Source organism: Astatotilapia calliptera, chromosome 17 (assembly GCF_964374335.1).
Source record: "Astatotilapia calliptera chromosome 17, fAstCal68.1, whole genome shotgun sequence".
NCBI classification, from domain to species: Eukaryota; Metazoa; Chordata; class Actinopteri; order Cichliformes; family Cichlidae; genus Astatotilapia; species Astatotilapia calliptera.
This window is the reverse complement of record NC_137438.1, coordinates 11,958,683-11,977,139: the sequence shown is the minus strand read 5'-3', so window position 1 is coordinate 11,977,139 and position 18,457 is coordinate 11,958,683. Positions and strand designations below refer to the sequence as shown.

At 37.2% G+C, this 18,457-nt stretch overlaps 1 protein-coding gene across 2 annotated transcripts in view; it reads right to left on the bottom strand.

Annotated features, from left to right (window-relative positions):
* Positions 1–18,457, bottom strand: part of LOC113008657 (BMP/retinoic acid-inducible neural-specific protein 3-like) — a 62,954-nt gene that overhangs the window by 29,553 nt on the left and 14,944 nt on the right. For both annotated transcript variants that reach the window (XM_080291375.1, XM_026146233.2), the window contains 2 exons: positions 6,857–7,047; positions 5,142–5,326 (listed from right to left, as the gene is read on the bottom strand). In XM_080291375.1, the coding sequence (XP_080147501.1) occupies positions 5,142–5,326; positions 6,857–7,047 (376 nt within the window). The remainder of the gene's footprint in view (positions 1–5,141; positions 5,327–6,856; positions 7,048–18,457) is intronic.

The following is an 18,457-nucleotide window of genomic DNA, read 5'->3' as shown; positions in this document are numbered from 1 at the left end:
ACTTCAGCTACAATGAAAAAGACACAAAGTTATTCTGTGTCTTTGCTGCACAGCTGCCTCTTCTTCTCTCATCCTCTCACCCTCCCTCTCCTGTTTCTACTTCAATCATGAAACTGATCAATGATCAGCTGATCGGCTTTTCTCTCTTGTTTATTTATCGCCCACTTTGCGCCAGAAAGAGGAAACCAGCAGATGTCACGGTAAACAACAGCAGCACGTTTACGCTTGATCAGCTGCTGTTAGAATTTATTTAATATTAATTTCTAGTATCAGCTGATGTTTGCTGGAGCCACAGCTGTAAACCTGCTGGTCATGATATGGTTTGGTTGTGTGGTGAGAGGGAAACATGAAGATGAAACCAGGAGATGTCCTTACTGAATCATCAGAGCTGTGATGGAGAAACAGGTTTACCTTTTAGGTGACATGAATGAGTTGAAGGGAAGTTATGAACTGTTTCTGAGAGACAAATAACACCAGGATCCTTTTCTAAGTAGCTGACAGCTGGTAACTGTGCAGGGGCGGATCTAGCAAAGTGTTGCCAAGGGTCCATGTAGGGCATTAAAAGGGAAAGGGGGGCTCAAGGAAATACTTTCTTATTCTCATTTAAAATGTCTCACTTTTAAAAAAATAATTATCTGAGTCTTGCAACAAACAATTGATAGATTGATACATATATCCCATCAGAACAGTGTACATCACTGTCACAACAGTGTTTATTTTCATTCAAAGGCTTTATGATTTTTCCTATAATGGTGGGCCGGTCTCTAGTCAAAATGCCCGGGACGGTTTTTTTTGTCCCAGTCCAGCCCTGTATGCAGCTCATCTGCAGTCTGGTGTTACCTACATCTTCCTGTTCAGAAGGCAGAATTTCCGAGTTCTGAGTACAATCGAAAGCACCACGACTGCAGTTTTTGTGTTGGATGTAAAAAGCAGGCTAGGATAGAATCAGGCGTGAGATTTCTCTCGTGGAAATGTGCACATTATTTTTTCCTTTCTATTGGTAGGTGGCACAGTGCACTTGTGGCAAGTAAGCAAGCTAGAAGACTGGCAATCTTGCTGGATATCCAGTTACGGAAGCAACACATTAACAAGAGAATTCTGAGTAAAACCAAAGTTACTTTCCCTAGTAACTAGTTACTCTGAAAGTACCGAGTAACTTGAAGTAACTGAGTTACTTTTGATAGAAGTATCTAGTAATGTAACTAAGTTACTAATTTAAAGTAACTTACCCAACACTGGGGACAACACACCTGAATCAAACGATTAGTTCATTACCAGGCCTCTGGAGAACTTCAAGACATATGGAAGAAGTTATTTAGCCATTTAAATCAGCTGTGTTGATTCAAAGACACATCCAAAACCTGCAAGACACCAGCTCTCACTTCGGTCTTAGACAGTAGTTACAAAGACACCAATTCGGACACATCACAACCCAATATTGTGCCAAAATGTGTAATGGACACACATGCAGAAGCTGCATTACCATAAAATATTTAAAGGCAAGTGAACAAGAAAACCTATAGGATACATTTCAGTCATTTCACATTCAGCCCTTAATCGTCAGAAATGATGTATGTAAACGTGTTAATAATGTCTGTTTAAATGCTTTTCTGCTGTTACTGCAGCTTCTGCATGTGTCTTTTCACACTTTGGAGGAGTGAAGTGTGACAGGCGTGCCTTTTACATGTTTTGTCGTGATACTGGGTTGCACATCAGGCTTGTATGTATTCTTAAATTAAACAGAATTTTTATAACAACTACATTTCCACATGTTTTTGTAAAACTGGTACTTTTTCAGTAGGTTTGTAATGCGCTCTTATATTTTATGACACCACAATCAGATCCATTTACTGATGAATATCATTTTGTAAAGTTACCTTGCAATAGTTTTTACTATTTATTTTGATTCACATATTTTACTGTGTACTAATTCTCAATTTGGCGTCGTTCCTTATATGTCCTCTGTTATTTAATGTGATCTCATTTTAAATAATATCAGGTAATTTTAGATTGCCTCCTCATTTTCAGCTCAACACATCTTCAAAACATTCAATACATGCTCTCACATAAAGCTCATTTCTTAGTCAGTGGCACTGCAGGAAAGCATCAAAGATCTATAAGCGGCAAACATTGATTTGTTAGTCAGGTCAGGTATCTCTGTTTTTTAGCAGATCCAATCTCAAAACTATCACTGCAGAAGCAGGTGTAATCACATGACAAACAGAATGAAGAAGCTGACCGTGTCTCAGACTGGTGTTTTTACACATTGTTATTGTTACCCACATTCTTAGATGCTAATCTGTGGTTTACCAAAGGTAGGCGTAAACACATTAAAGCCACGTGAAGTAACAGATTCCTCTGAAAACAGAGAATTTTAAGTGAAGGACAAACCCAGCCTATTCAATTCATTCTGCTTGATAACAACTGACAGAGTGATGTATGAACACACCCTGGAGGTATTAAGCTGTAAAAGATGTAGGTTGATAAGCCTACATAAGCCTATCTAGATATGCTCAGAATGCCGCCTCATATGTAAGCTTGTGAATACACACATTAAAGTGAGAAGGGAAGTAAACAGTATTGCTCGCTTCATGTCTTCTCTTGGTTGCTCATTGAATGTGCATGTTTACTCAAATGTCACATCAAAGCCAACACAACAATGCAATACTTGCAAGGAAACTGATATTTTTTTTCTAATTTCTCAGCTAAATAATATTAAGAAGATTATTCAGTTTGTCAGCTTTCAAACATTATAGTTTCTTTTAATAAAATAAATATTGTGTTTGATGTTTCAGAGTTATTTTTTTCTACAAACAACTTTTTAAATACCAGAGACTATATATAAAAGATGTAATCACATAACACAACATTCAGTGCTACAGATGCCACATTGGCTTTGTGGAGCCCAATGTAACATGTTTGGATGAGAAGGTGGAGTGCTGAGTTCTCAGCTAGCACCACCTAGCTTAGTAAACAAGTTGCCTATAAATGCGTATGGGTGTATTACAGACTTAATTGCTAATTAGTGATAATAAGTAACATATGAAAATAGTAGAAGTTTGAAGACCAAAACTTGAGTATTAAAAATGCCTATATCCAGAAGCTACAGCTACATGCGTCAGTAATTAGCTACCATTATAAGTATGAGGCAAACTATCATTTTTTATACCAATTTTTCAATTCAATTTTATTTATATAGCGCCAAATCACAACAACAGTTGCCTCAAGGCGCTTTATATTGTAAGGTAGACCCTACAATAATACATACAGAGAAAAACCCACCAATCATATGACCCACTATGAGCAAGCACTTTGGCAACAGTGAGAAGGAAAAACTCCCTTTTAACAGGAAGAAACTTCCAGCAGAACCAGGCTCAGGGAGGGGCGGGGCCATCTGCTGTGACCAGTTGGGGTGAGAGAAGGAAGACGGGATCTCAAATTAGGGTTATAAACTTTAACAGACTGTAAACATTTTTTTCCTCTTGTAAAGCCATTTTAATATGGACGTCCACGGGGATTGACTCACTTTTGAAAGTAGCCTCAAGTGATTATTTAAGGAATTACAGTATTTGAATCTTTATAGTGGCTTCATTTTCAGCCCCAGGTCGTTGGGTTTTTAATTACATTTTTACAAGCCATTCAAGATTTAACATGTATTATCATTGGTGTGACACAGGGTTGTAGGAATAGTCTCCTACATTACTAAATAAAAAATAAAATCATTTATAAGAATTAAAGATTATTCTTTAATTATTTAACGACGGTAAGCCAATATAATTTGTGCTTGGCTTACAATCACAAAAAATGAATACTTCAAGGAAAAAAAGGCAAATGGAAAAAAAAAGTATCTAAAATATTCTGGTACAATTGTGCCTTCTATAGAGAAGAAGAAAAATAAATATATTAAATACACTCAACCTGACATAATAGAGCACGTCTATTATGGCTTATATATAATAATTATACTTATAAGCCCTGAGGAAGCTTATGTTAGTATACAAAATAATAATTATAAAATGAATTCCATAAAATAAAATGAAAGCTTGGCAACCACTGTTATAATACACATTTTGCCCAACAGTTTTGTAAGTAAAACTATTAAGCAATAAAGAGGTTGCCTCACTAATGGCTGCCGGTGGATTTTTGGCAAGAACATTAGGTAAGGTCTTAAGTGCATTTAGTCCTAATGGTTCATTAATTAAAAATGGTAAGAAAAATAGCTGTCATTTAACACGGAGGTTCCCTGTCCTTACATAGTTCTAATTCCCTCAACTAAGGGCTTAAAAATATTTTAATATTTCTATTTTGCATTTGAAGCAGTGCACAGTTGCTCATCAAGGTCCTTTCACAGACTGTAAACTGCATAAAGTAAGTGGTAGTAAGTGGTTAGGACTTGGCAAGTACTGACTACTGGATGGGCTTTTCTTGATTTAGTCCAATAGCTACTCTCTAAAAGGAGAGCAAGAATAATTATGCTTGCAACATCATGAGTACACACACAGCCAAATCAGTGACGGTATCTTTTAATAAGAAAGTAACGTTTGGAAATAAAAACCTTTTTTGTAATAATGTGTATTATTAAAGAAAACATATACAGCATTTGATGGGGTAGTTGGACTCCCTTTATAGTTCACCTGAATGAATAAATGTAAAAAGGTAACAATCCCACGATGACCTCTTATCAATTTGCGTACTATTCAACCAGTGGAAAGCATATCAATGGGCTCTTAATATGCAGGTACAAATATAGTTGTTGAACGTGTGCATACTAAATAAATTTGGAGAATAAAATAAAACAATAAAAAAAGCAAAAGCAATCACTGATTGTTGACACAAGCTCCACTTGTTAAAATTAGCCAAATCTGCTGATTGTATGGTTACCACTGAAATACACCATACTGGCTGTGATTGAATTAATTCTTTAGTGAGGGGGCTAATCAAGACCACTTTGCTATGTTTTGAAAAATACAATAATTATGTTTATCCAGTGAAGCAGCATCCAAGCAAATTGGAACAATGACTCAATGAATGGCTGCGTTCATAGATAGAATGCTATAACAATGGGAGCCATTTAAACGATTGGCAAATAATGTGATTCCGTTATTATGTGTGACTCAAGCCCAAAGAGAAGCTGACTTTACCTTGATGGCGGTGGAGGCGATCTGGATGTGGTGCAGCTTGTGCAGGGTGCTCTCCCTGTCAATGAAGTAGGAGGCGGCCAGCTGGTGCAGAGCTTCCAGCGTCACAGCTGTGCCATTTGATTCACTCACTTCTGATGTTCGACTCAACTTTCGCTTGTCCACAAATATCATTAATGACTCTTCCCCTGCAAAAACGCAGACGCAGTGACACATACAGATTGATTATTTATGACTCCTCCGTGCGAACATCATCATACTCTTTACATTAAACTCATAAAGATGGAAACCTGCTAAGAGAACAAACAGCCCTTGTTACTACACCCTAATTTAGTGATGACTCTATTGCTGTGTTGCACAAATTGAGATTTGTAGAAGTCTTATTAGTTATTATTTTTTCAGATAAAAGCTACATAAGTTTTCCACAATTGATCCTGCTAAAAAAATTCCCCACCATTGCGCTGATCTAAAAGTGGTGGGAATGTGCCAGGAAACAAACAAACAGGGAAATTAAGAAGACTTCGATGCAATAAAAACTGGACATAGGCACTGAAGGACGTGCAGTTCAAAAATCAGCATTGCAAATTTTTTTGTACAGAGGTTGCAAAACACAATACTTTTTGTTAGCCAGCATAACTTTATATATTACAATATTTTTACAGAGCACTACTAGCACAGGCTAAAGGTAATGCTGCGTGTTATCTTTGGCGTGCAGCTGTATTTTCTTTCCTTTTGTTTGCAACCAATAATGGGCAAGATTGTCTCTCCGATCTATTTGAATACTGTTGGTATTCAGAGTTTATGCACAAGAGACAAAAGATGAAAAGAGCCAAACAGAGCAGCTGGGAGGTGATTGAACACCAGATAGCTGGGGGCTTTGCTGCACATTACAGCACTCAGGCTAACTTAGATCTATTGTTATGGAAACAGATGATCTACTGACATTTTCAAAGACAGATTTTACATGTTGAGTCAGAAAATCTGCGTTTAAAAAACATACAAATGATTCCACATTCTTGGCCAAAATTAACTTAAATATTTAGAGTAGTTGAACGTGTGCAAAACAAAAAGCTTTTGAGCATTAAACATGTTTAACTGACAGACTCCCTGCTGCTAGAGGTTTACTCTTATTCTGAAGATTACCCTTGATGGCAATTTACTTATTTGACAGACTAAAGTCAAAAGCAACAAGAATAGGCAGACAGAGACACTGTGCCTGCATATGTACTTGGTTCTTTTCAATAGAATAGTAGTTGGAACACAAGTTACAGCAATAAAACTGTGAAACTAAATAAAAAAATGAAAGTCCCTTTAGCATTTTTTATTTGGGTTTTGAAGTAGAGAAGAGAATTTTAAAGATGAAAGGGAAGTGAAAACGCTCCAAAGTCTCAACAGACAAGCAAAACATGAGGCTTTTTTCCCACTCTGTCAAATTCACTCTGGGTCTCAAGCTGAAATACTTGTAAAGATCCTGAAAAAGTTTCTTTAACTCTCTGTGGTCCAAGTCATCACCAGTGGTGACTGGGCTAAGATTAGTGTTAGGGTAGGGACAGAATTATGGTTGACACCTGTGATGACTTTGACATCAGAGGGTTAAAATTTCTTGTTGTGTAAAAAAGGCTGTGTTCATCTGGCTTCCTAAAACATCACCTTGTTATTCACGTTTTAAGACAAGTCAGTAAAAGCAAAGATAACCACAAGCTGTGTTCTTTATTTACCTCCCAGTGTAGCAGAGAGCAGGAAGTGGGTCCCGTATTTCCTGATAATGTTGTCTGTGATGGCGCTAAGACTGGGCCTCCTGCCCAGCTGCCTAATGGTCTGGAGGAACTCGGGGTCCAGAGGCAAGGAAAAGCCATTGTTCTCTTGTCTCTCCAGGGCCAAGCTGTTCACCTTCCATCGGCCAAACTCCCTGCAATTTCACACAAACACATGCTCACTGTAAGCAAAGGAAAACAACAACATGAATGTTGCATTCAAGCTCGCTTGAAAACAGTCCAGCTGAAGCCAAATGTTATATGGACTCCTCCATAATAAGGTCTTGATTAGTCTTTCCTTTGCCTTCAATATGTGAGAAGAATCTCTGTTTTGGCTGTTTTGGGACATTTCCTCTAGACACACAATGCAAAGACTAAATCTACCACATTGATCTGAACAGTAGTTGCAAAGAAATGAAAATAGGGTCCCTTGCCGTTTTAAAGCAGACAGGACACAGCTTACTCCTCACAATGAGGCCCATATTCAGAACTGTTCCTTGCTGGGCATAAAATGTGATGTATGCATAACCTCTAAGTGAATCATGTGTGCCACTCTTTAAAAGATGAATGATCTCATGCTGTTCCTACCTCCGGCTCACAGAATTGCTTTGCACCATGGTGTAAAAAATATTGTGTTTTTCCACCAATTTTAAATAATAGAGCAATCTTTTCACATCTCCAGTCACTGTTTGAGGAGCTGTCGCTGGACAGTCTGTAATCATGCGTGGAGTCTTGCTGCTTTTAGGACCTCTTTTGGAGAGAACAGGCTTCATCTGTAGCCGATTGATATTCAGCCTCGCCTTGGAGTATGCCAGCTGCCTTTATCTACCAAGTGCAGACTGAGTGCTGCGGCTTGATGCATAGATTAGTGCTATTCAAATACAGCTGGTAATAAATAAGGTTCTTCCCGCAAACTAGCAGGGGAGAAATCTAAGACCTTTCAGTCATATTGGGTAGTTGACTTGGCTTTTGGGAAATTTGCTCGAGGCATTAGGGTAAAATATAACCTGTTATATCAAAGAATGGCTGCAACACAAGCATAACATGTCTCCTCAAAGATGTATTACAAAACCAAATGAACTTTAACCTTCTGAGATCTGATTTCTCCATTTGCAACAACCCCAACCTAAACCCTTGCTTTAATCGTAGGCAATCAGAATATGAATATATTGTTTTATTGAATATATCTCCAAAGTGTTAGCAATCAGGGAACAAAAACATTAAATGTTCTCACTGGAAGACATCAAAAACTATCTAAATGTTTCCAGATAGATCTTTTTTACCTTTTTCCAAAACATATGTTTAGGGATAAGTTTATTACTTACGAGGAGTTGATTAAAGTAAATCAAGTTCTGGGAAATAATTTTAAAACAATGAACCTTTATTGCTTGTCCTTCTTTTATGCATAAACTGTTACAATTGTTATTACTCATAATGTCCAAAGTTTAAAAATGTAAGTCAGCATAGGCTTTGCGAGGCAAAAGTCCACACCATCGGTTGCACACCATCGGTTACACACCATCGGTTACACACCATCGGTTCAAAAAACTGAGCATTTTGTTTTTGTTTTCATTTTAAATTTGAACTTTTGAATTCACTGCAGAGCCTGATCAACTTTTACACCTATAAATATGTATGTATAGATATATATTACATGAAACCCAGACAGATCATCTAAGATTTAAATCGTCAACAAATATTACCAGAAATTTTGATTTTGATTTGATTTGATTTTTTATTGATTAGCATTCAAATATCTCAGTGAAAACAGAACAAAGATCTACCACAAAGCAAGAAAGCATGAGACAAGGCTAATCAAAAGGTATTGGCTGAAGCATTTGCTTATTATGCCAACCCTTTTCACAAAATATATTTTTGTATGCAGCTCCTGTACACAGGGCTCGAAGCAAATAATAAAACAAAGCAAAAACCAAACAAACAAACAAACAAACAAACAAGAAAAAAACCCAAAAAACTTTCCACCTTAGATAAGTAACTACATCAAAGCAAGAGAATCAAGAGGGGGTTTTTTTTTTTTTTTTTTGGGGGGGGGGGGGGTTGCTCTTTTCATTCTTGATTTATATATTTTTCTAATACTCTATTTTTAAACATATTTTTAAATACCAGAATGATGAGAAAAAGCTAACTATTTATTTTCATTTGTTGCTGTTACTCAGCAGAGAATACTGAAAAACATCTCTACAGTATTTAATTGTGTCCAACATTATCCCTTTTTATAAATTGATTGTGTAATGGTTCACTGTGCAAGATGCTCTAACACAGCAGCACCTCATGTCAGTTCTTTCGCATTATATATTATTTTAAATTACAATTTCCACAAAACCTTAACCACTGAAAAGGTGCCCACCAGTTTCCATGCTTACCTTCAATTAAGTGGGGACCATAATTGCATACTATATTGCATTTTAAGTCTTTATCAATATGACAATATCTGAAAACCTAAATGCTGTAGGTCACCAGACTAATATACCACTGTCATTAAACAAACACTCATAAACTCCAGAAGATTTTTAATTAGTAAATGAACAAATAAGTATATGAATAAACAAACAAACAAATAAATGCAGTCTACCAGTGGTGACCTAACTTATAAAGCTTGATATTGTTTTACTACTATTCTGAGATGCAGAAGCCTTCTTTATTGCCCACAATATTAAAGCCAATGTTGAGATGTAGGTCATGTACTGCAGTCTTTTTTTGTTACAAACTCTACTTCATATGTTTCCCTAACTGTCATTTTCACAAATGTGTCCATGCCCTGGTTTGTGTGTTGATTAGATCCAATATTCACAAAACTGTACATGCACTTAATAACAAAATAATGTACTTCGATGTACCTGTTCACTGATCTGCACACTGTTGATTTTCACACCTTTTTAATTTTGATTTATTTTATACTTGTATCTGGTCGGAAATTGCACAGCGTTAAGCATTTCACTGCATGTTGTACTCTGTATGATTGTGTATGTGGCAAATAAAAGTTGAATTTGAGATTTGAATATTCCTGAAAACTGAAAACAATATTCCTGTATCTTTATCATTTTCTTCTTTCAGGCACATAAAACATAAACATATGGTCAGTGTAGTTATTTTTTTACTCAGCTCTGCTGGGATTAGCTGATTGTCGTCTTTGTAGCTTGCCAGTACGTGTGTTGCCAACAGGAAAGTTGTAGCGTGCCCTCTGATTGGGAAACTATGCACCACTCACATGGTTGAAGGTTGAAGGGTGTTTCTCCCATCTCTTCCTTATCTGCCTTTATAAATGTGGATACTGACAGAATGACAAATAGCTAATAATAAATGATAATACTGACCTGCTGATAAATCTGTCGGGCTCTAGTGTCTGTTCTTTGTAGGTCTCTGTTGAAGGTTAAATAGCATTCTGTTGTTATACACTGCTTTGCTAGGTATTTCTTTCAGGAAGATGTAATCTGTGTTGTAACTGAAGCTTTAGTATCTTTCAGAGGATTTCACAAGAGATAAAAGATAACAGGATAATACTGACAACTTCCACATGCCTGAGCTACCATCTTATGTGATATATATAAGAAGTAATCTATCAATCATTCAAAAAACTATTTTTGCTGTAGATTTCTTCACAGCTTGAAATGTCCTTACAAAGAACCCAGTGAAAACTGGGATTTATCACCTCCCTCTCGAGTACTCGAGTACATACTCCCTACATTCCACAGACACATGCCAGCTTCAAAATGCAAAGATAAATGCACGTGCATTCACACACCCTGCAGCTTCAAACATCTGAACAAAGCTGCCCTTGCTGCAACAACTTTGCTATCGCCCAGAACATCGCATAGTCCCCATGGGTGCGGGCTTGCTGCCAATCAATTTTCCACCAATAACAATGACCCCCTGAGAAAAATACAAAACAGAAAACAGCTCATTAAGTCCTGTTTCATGTCGGTGTTTCTCTATAACGAGCGGCCATTAGTGTTTCTTTCCATCCGCTGGGGCCATCTGAAGGAGGGAGCAATGGAGAGAGAAAGAAGGAGAGCGGTGCCGTGATCGGCACACTGCCTCGCTATCCTGCTCGCTGATGGACATTTTCGAACGGTGTCACAGCTAAGCTGCAGAATAACAGTGTCTGCACACACATGCACACGTTTGTTGACGAAGACTGCAAATCAATCTCACCGTTTTGCACGTAGACGCACAAAGAGATCTTGCATTTCATGGAAGAGTGCAAGTTTATTTCACCCCTTACTCTTCTCAGTGAGACTGGAGTTGAGTAACTGGAATACCCTATCACACACACACAAACACACACACACACACACATAATAGGTAGGCTTATTTTACCCACAGCTCTGTGCAGCAGGGGCTTCCTGCGCTTCTACCTGTCACACCCCCCTCTGAGCAAGCTGGAGTGCTGTGTGAACCAATAGGTGGAGAGCGACACAGGTCATGATCAGAGCCATCACCAGATGTCTCAGATACATCACTCAGTATGGACTGCCTGAGGGCGTCTTATTGTCCAATAACAAACCACAGAATGAAGCGAGCGTGCTGATACAGTTGAAATATGGCAACAAGCAAAGCAATGCACACTTCAGTCGGTTCACTATGTCACTGAGCACACCAAGGGAGTGTCTGCTTCTTCTGATCTTCCCCCAAGGTACGTTAATGTGGGAATTACTGCAAGGAAATTAAATATTTTAAAATATTCATTAAAAAATATGCAGTTTAAAAACATGAAAGTGTACTTTGTTGTGAATCAGTTTAAAGCAGCAGTAGGATTGGAGGATTTTCCTTTTTTCGATCTCTTTGTTGTTTTTATTCAATCTGAAAATTACTGGCCCTCAAGATATCTATCTGTCCTTTTCAGGTGCCAAAAATGCTACATCTATATATGAAATGTATATGTATATATAATCACACCATCTGCTTCAGATTTTAAGCTGCAGTATCAGGAGACAGTCTATGTTTAGAAATATTTTTTAAAAATAGTAAAATGTTAATTATATTCTTAGATTTTTAAGGTTTTTCTGCTTCTTTTAAGTGAATTAAAATGCATCTAAGTCATTTTTGGCTTCAGGTTTCATTCTGTATTTGTCGTGTAAATCTCAAGCAAGGTGGTGCAATGTTAGCACAATCACCTCACAGCACGAAAGTTCTGGGTTTGAACCTGCTGATGTTCTACTTGTGCCTAGGTGCAGATGTGAGATAAGCAAAGCTCTAAGTAGCCAGTAGTAGAGTAGTAGATGAGAGAAGAACCATATTACTGCCAGGCCGTTTCTAAGTGTATGACTGAAGAAGATGTAGAAACAACAACATACACACAAGTTTTTCTTTTTATATTAAGGTACAAATTTGTTCCCAGAGATTCTGGTCTTTGTAAAAACCAGTACAGCCTGTTTAGAATAAAACTGTAGTAAAAGGCACGTCCCTAAAGACAGGTAGAAAAGACTACATCATTTAAAAATGTATTACGTTAAGGATTCAGACCTCGAGTCAAAATCCTCATACACATTTTATTTAAAAAAATGCATAAGAAATATATCATGGTGATGATACATCAGTAATCATACAAAACCAAGTCGGAATAATGCACATCAGCTGATGTTGATCAATTAGGCTGAACGTGTCTTTGGCTCATTTACAAACTGCAACACAGTCACACTTGATCAACATTGTGTGAATGCATCATGTAATTGATTAATAACACAAACCTCTGCCCTTGATCTGTATACAGTACTGAGACTAATGACACTTGAATCTGAACCACTGCCATTTACGCACATGTGCACATTTTGCAAAAACAGATTTATTATACAGGGGTTTATTTTTTCCTTTGGCTGTTTGTTTTTATAATATAATTTATTTAAAATTATTCTGTGTCTGTAAGTTAGGTTGGCATGAATAATCCTCACAGCTTCTACGGGTCTACGGCTCTTTTGGTTTCTCTTTCAAGTTAATTCTAGTGAGCTATAGTGCATTTTCATTTCCACCCACCAGAAGAACAATTAAATGTCACAAAGAAAGAAAAATAAGCTTGACTTGTCTTTGCAGGTGTTCTGCTTGTATTCGTACACTCTTTCCGGCAGCGAGGCAATTACTGTTAAAGACAGTTTTCCTCCATCTCTCATTTCTTTGCTGTTTTACTCAGATACTCTGTAATGACTTTACAGCAGTTAGGTCCTCATCATTGCGCTACGAAACTCTGGATTCAAACTGTGATTCATGAAGAAAAAAAATAAGAAAAGAAATTCCAATATTTAAACACTGGAGAAAACTTTGACCTACATGATAATTAATGCACATTTGCCAGTGGAATAAAGGGGTTGACATTAATTAAATACTTTTCTTTCCCGATTGCTTCAGAAAAGTCTAATTTCACCTTTGACATCAGGCAGTACTGTACCTTTCTTTAATGATATACTTGTCTTTCCTTTCACATATGATTTTCCTCTCATACAGCTTATGTTTACTGTTTATATGATGGTGTATTCCAAATGCCAATTAGATCCTGTTCACACTGGTAAATGAGAGCCTGTCTTGCACAATTTTGTCATTGGTTAAGTTTGTTACTTTTTTCACTCTTGCTAAAATAATCAAATTGCTGCAAGAAATGAAACTGAAATTCTTGACTGAGCTTGAGCAAATGGCCCTCACATGGCAGGTGTGTTGCAAGAGGAAGCAATAACTGATTCATTATGTAGAGCCTGTGTTCACTATTGGCATTTTATGGATGAACATGAAAATTTCGTAGATATCTTCACTTTATTTGTTATATCTGTGCAGCAGTACATTCCATTAATAAGGTAAAGCTCTGTGCAAAAGTCTTGAGCCACACCTCATTTCTTGATCTTTTGCTTCCAAAGAACCAGATTTGTATTGTTTTAAAAGTATTCTTGTGCAACAGTATTGACCTACGAATGAATCAAACATGAATAACACACCTAAATTAAGAGGTGTGTTTAATACACAACTTAGGAAAGAATCAGTTTTAAATTACTATCCTTGAGAGCTTTATTACCGGCAGCCAGTGGCAAAAACACATAATTTGTGCCCATTTCTTTAGTTGAATCTATAAAATTCCAAAAATAATGCAGTATGACAGCCATAAATATATCTATATTTGCACCAAAAGTGATTCCAAAAGAGCTATTAGCCGAAAACGCGGCATATCTCAGCATGGGGCATAGGGTGTCCTTAAAATATCAGAGGAAACTACACAACTGGAGGACAAAACAAGAAGTGACAGGTCTAAAAACTATCTACCGCGGATGAACTGTATCTGAGAGTCAAGGCCTTATGAAACATAAAAAAATCCAGTAAAGACCTCACACAGGACATGATAGATGCATCGTGGTTCATCTATTGTTCACTGTTCAGAAATTGTACCCATATCCCAAATGGTCTCAGTGGGAGAATGGTTGTTCCTGTGTTCCTTCCTTCAGGGAAACAAAGAGAAAGGGCTGAGGGAGGCCAAACTCCTCCACGACGATTGCCTGGAGAACTACTCCTGAAGGTTACTTAAAGAAATTAAAGAAAGCCTGCCTAACAGCATTCCGGATATGTTGAAGAATAAAGGGGGTCATACTAAATATTGACTTTCGAACTCGTTAGAAATGTGCAAACTCTGTTTTTACCTTATGTGCTGTATTTCTATGTACAGGATCTTTGCTGCTTTCAATAAATTGCTGCAATGAATCCCAGCAAAACCACAAATAAATAAGGAGAGGCTTAAGACTTCTGCATAGTTCTGTATTTGTGACCTGGAACATAGCCATGACAACATTAATCTGTAATTTCTTTTAAAAAAGACATAAAAAGGACCTTTAATTCATAGTGATTAAAGCCACTACAGGAATGTATTCAATTAAAAGAAAACAGGGCAAGACACAAATAGTACTGCTAATAAATTTTGATGAATAGTAAATTGAAAACACATTTTCATTTCACTATTTAAAACATTACTTAAAGAAGAAGTAAAAACTTGCTAGCAGCACTTCATCATTATTATTTTATCATGATTTACAAACACATGCATCTCATCAATAAAGGCTAAGTAAGAACATATTGTTGTGTTTTGTAGCTGGGTTACCCCAGATACCAAAATAACCCACTGTGCAAAACAGTTGCTTGATGTAGACTCAAAGTTATTTCAAGGACCTCCCTAAAGAGAATAGAGCAAAATGAGAGAAATGTCCTTCATGCTCCGTTCAGTAAGATAAACCAAATGTACATGCATTTAGAAAACCTTGCGAGCAAACCGCGGACACTCCGCCGCTTTCGATGTCACATTTTCTTTTCCTTTACTGCGGTTTGCTTCTCCCTCCTCATTTAATCTGATGTGACGTTGATCCTTCTCAATATGCATGCATCATTAGCAACAGGGAAATGGTTTTTAGAAATTAAGAATTACAAACAAAGAGGCTTTTCTTTTGAGTGACATCAAAAGAAATTCTACTCGTGCCAGTTGCGTAATGAGCATATCCCAGAAAGACACCTTCATAGCGGCTCCCATCAACTTTGTTAATTGAGCTACTTATGATGCCGTCTTTAAAAATTGAGTTGGAGAGTGAAATGAGAGTGGGAGTGGGATGGGAGAGGAGAAAACAGACTCTCACCCTCCCCGTTTCTTTTCGTCATTGACGCACCAGATAAACAAACTAGGGAAGAAAGGAAGATCAAGACGGGGAAAGTGAGTGTAATGATGTAGTTAATAGCTGCTGGTTGTGAACGCTTTGCAGAATTGCCACCAACAGTTTGTCCAACAACATCAAACAAACATTAGACCATTAATTTGTGAGAATCCTATTAAACCCGCTGAGAGGTCCTATAAACAAGGCAACATACTGCTTCCTGTTCATTCGGATTTTTCATGCCTTTGATATAACTAAGTGATACTCGAGTACACGTTCCCAACACTCGACTACCACCTAAGAGTGTGACCTGTGTCGGTGGGAATCTAAAACTCCTGTAGAGCAAATATATGAATTGTGAATGCAAAATTATGCAGTGTAAGCTATAATAATACTGCATGTATAATACTTTAATACTGTTTTGTCTAATTATGGAATAATGATGAAACATTTTATACACAAACACTAAATACTAAAAACAATTAGAATAAAATTATGACAAACTTAAAAAGATGAATGACATTAAAAAAACAAGGAAATTATTTCCCTGTTGTTTTTCTTCCCACCTTCGGATTGTCTAAAAAAGGCAAAATACCCAGGCAGTAATAAAAGAAATGAGCTGCCGTGCTGATGTGTATCATTACTGTGTTATTAAAATTATTGCTAGTGACACTGCACCAGCTGCTGGACGCTAGTAGGGATATTTTCCAATATTGTGCACCCTTGAAATCGAGAGTTCTCATTACATACTTTTAAAGGCATTTAGCTGTATAATGTATTCAGTTAGGTAGACTTGTTCAAGTTGGATACCCTTTAGTCAAAACATGGCTTTAAATATAATGTTAACCAAAGTGAGTTCAGATTTTTGCACCAGTTTTACTCTTCTCTTTCTTTTCTCTTTTTTCCAGGACCATCAACAAAGGACCAAGTGAGGGCACATCTTCCCCTCCATCAGTTAGGCTTTAAAAATCCTATCATTCCACTGAGTTAACTAATGATGTGGCGTGACATGAAAACATTCTCTTGGTTATACCAAAAAACCACACTTTCTAATGAGGAGGACAAATGATTCACCAGAGGAAAGAGCAGAAGGAGAAAATAAACCCCTCACAAAAATCATGTAAGTCGACTGCAATGAGTTGACAGTTTTTTCTGATTTTAGACAATTTCTACAATAGTTTTCAAAAAAAAAACTTGCAGAATCCATGCAAAGCTGTGCATATAGCATCTCAGCTCGTTACCAAGACACTTTCTGTTGTTATTTCCTTTAATTTGACGCTTGTCTGTACTTTTGTTTTGTGGCTTCTCAGAGACAGCTGTCACTTCTAGCACACAAACAGGCCTAAAAGCAGAGCTGTAACCCATACTGGCAATCCTCATTTTCGCAGCCTTCATCAGAAAACAACCAATTGCTGTCTTTTTTTTTTCTCGGTTTTCTTCTAAAAGAATGTGTTATGGCCTTAGTGCCGAATGTTGTGCTTTGTTTCGCTCGTTCTGTCTCCTGTGTCTCAGGTACCGCCTTTCCCCCGTGGAGCAGGTAATTGCGCACGGCTGTCTCCATTCGGCCGTCGGGGACAGAGTACAAAGGCTGGGAGAAAAGGTGCAGCGTGGTGCCTGTGGACTCATTCTGTGGAATCGTGTTGCGCTTACACCTTAGGAGAGTCTTTAGCTTACTTTTTTGTTCAGCTTTTATCCCAGTTCATTGCTTGTTTTGGTGGAAGCTACTTTTCTTTTCCCTTTTAAAAATTAGTAACTTGTGATGAATGGTTAATTTCATCACTCACGTTTCAACTTCCCTGATTATTTATGCCCAGAAAACTTTTAAACTTTTAAAATTTGTCAGAAAACCTGACAGCAGAATGAAACAAATATTTGTATAGCTTTAAAAGAGCGGCCTACCTTTTTGTTTAAAAATCAAAGCATTTATTAACGGCAGTAATAAAACATTGTGTTAGAACAGTTTGGGCAGAGCATGAAAAAATTACCTTCGGCTCATTTTAAAGTTTCACAGCAAACAGCTGAATAGTAATAACCGGTGTTGGTCAAGTTACTTGAAAAAAGTAATCAGTAACTAATTACTGATTACTTCCCCCAAAAAGTAATCCCGTTACTTTACTGATTACTTATTTTCAAAAGTAATTAATTACTTAGTTACTTTTTAAAAACACGATTTACAACCTGAATAGGTGATAAAGAAATAGATCTTTAAACCCAATTGTACTTTTTCTGCATAATCCATCATACAAAATGTAATCAAATGGAAAAGTCCCTTTTTAAAACTTGTTTTATTAGTTTTAATCTTTTAACTTTATGCATCAAGCAAAAATTTAATTATATGCAACATTCTCTGACTGGAAGGAACTTGTTTAATATTTAAACCTATTTTCTGCACATTCCAGCACATAAAATATTTTTTTTGTGTGTGTTTACACTCAGTCTTTCAAATAGATGCAAGTAAAACACAGCAGAAAATAAATAAAGTCAAAGACTAGCAGTCCTTTTGCTCTATTTTCACCTGTAAAGCAGGAGTAGGGCAGGCGGAGGTTTACCCTGGTGCAGGTGTGCTGAAGCGGTCAGTGGAAGAATCCGCAGGTTTCTCTGTGAATTTCCCATTACGTCGTAGTGCACTCGGTGCTTGCTTGGAAGTTTAGGGGGTTTACCGTTAATTACCATTTTTGCAATAGTAATCCCTTACTCCCTTACTCGTTACTTGAAAAAAGTAATCAGATTACAGTAACGCGTTACTGCCCATCTCTGGTAATAACCAACAGTGAATCCCACTCAGGGCGGCCGCATCGTAATGGATTGCACCCACTCAAGCAATTGCTTATCGTTCCTCCACAGCACGTTTCAGAAGAATCCCATAGGATGCTCAAAATTATGCACTGAGTCTATTTTTGTAGGAAGTCATTTGAAGCTGCACAGAGCTTGTGAGGAG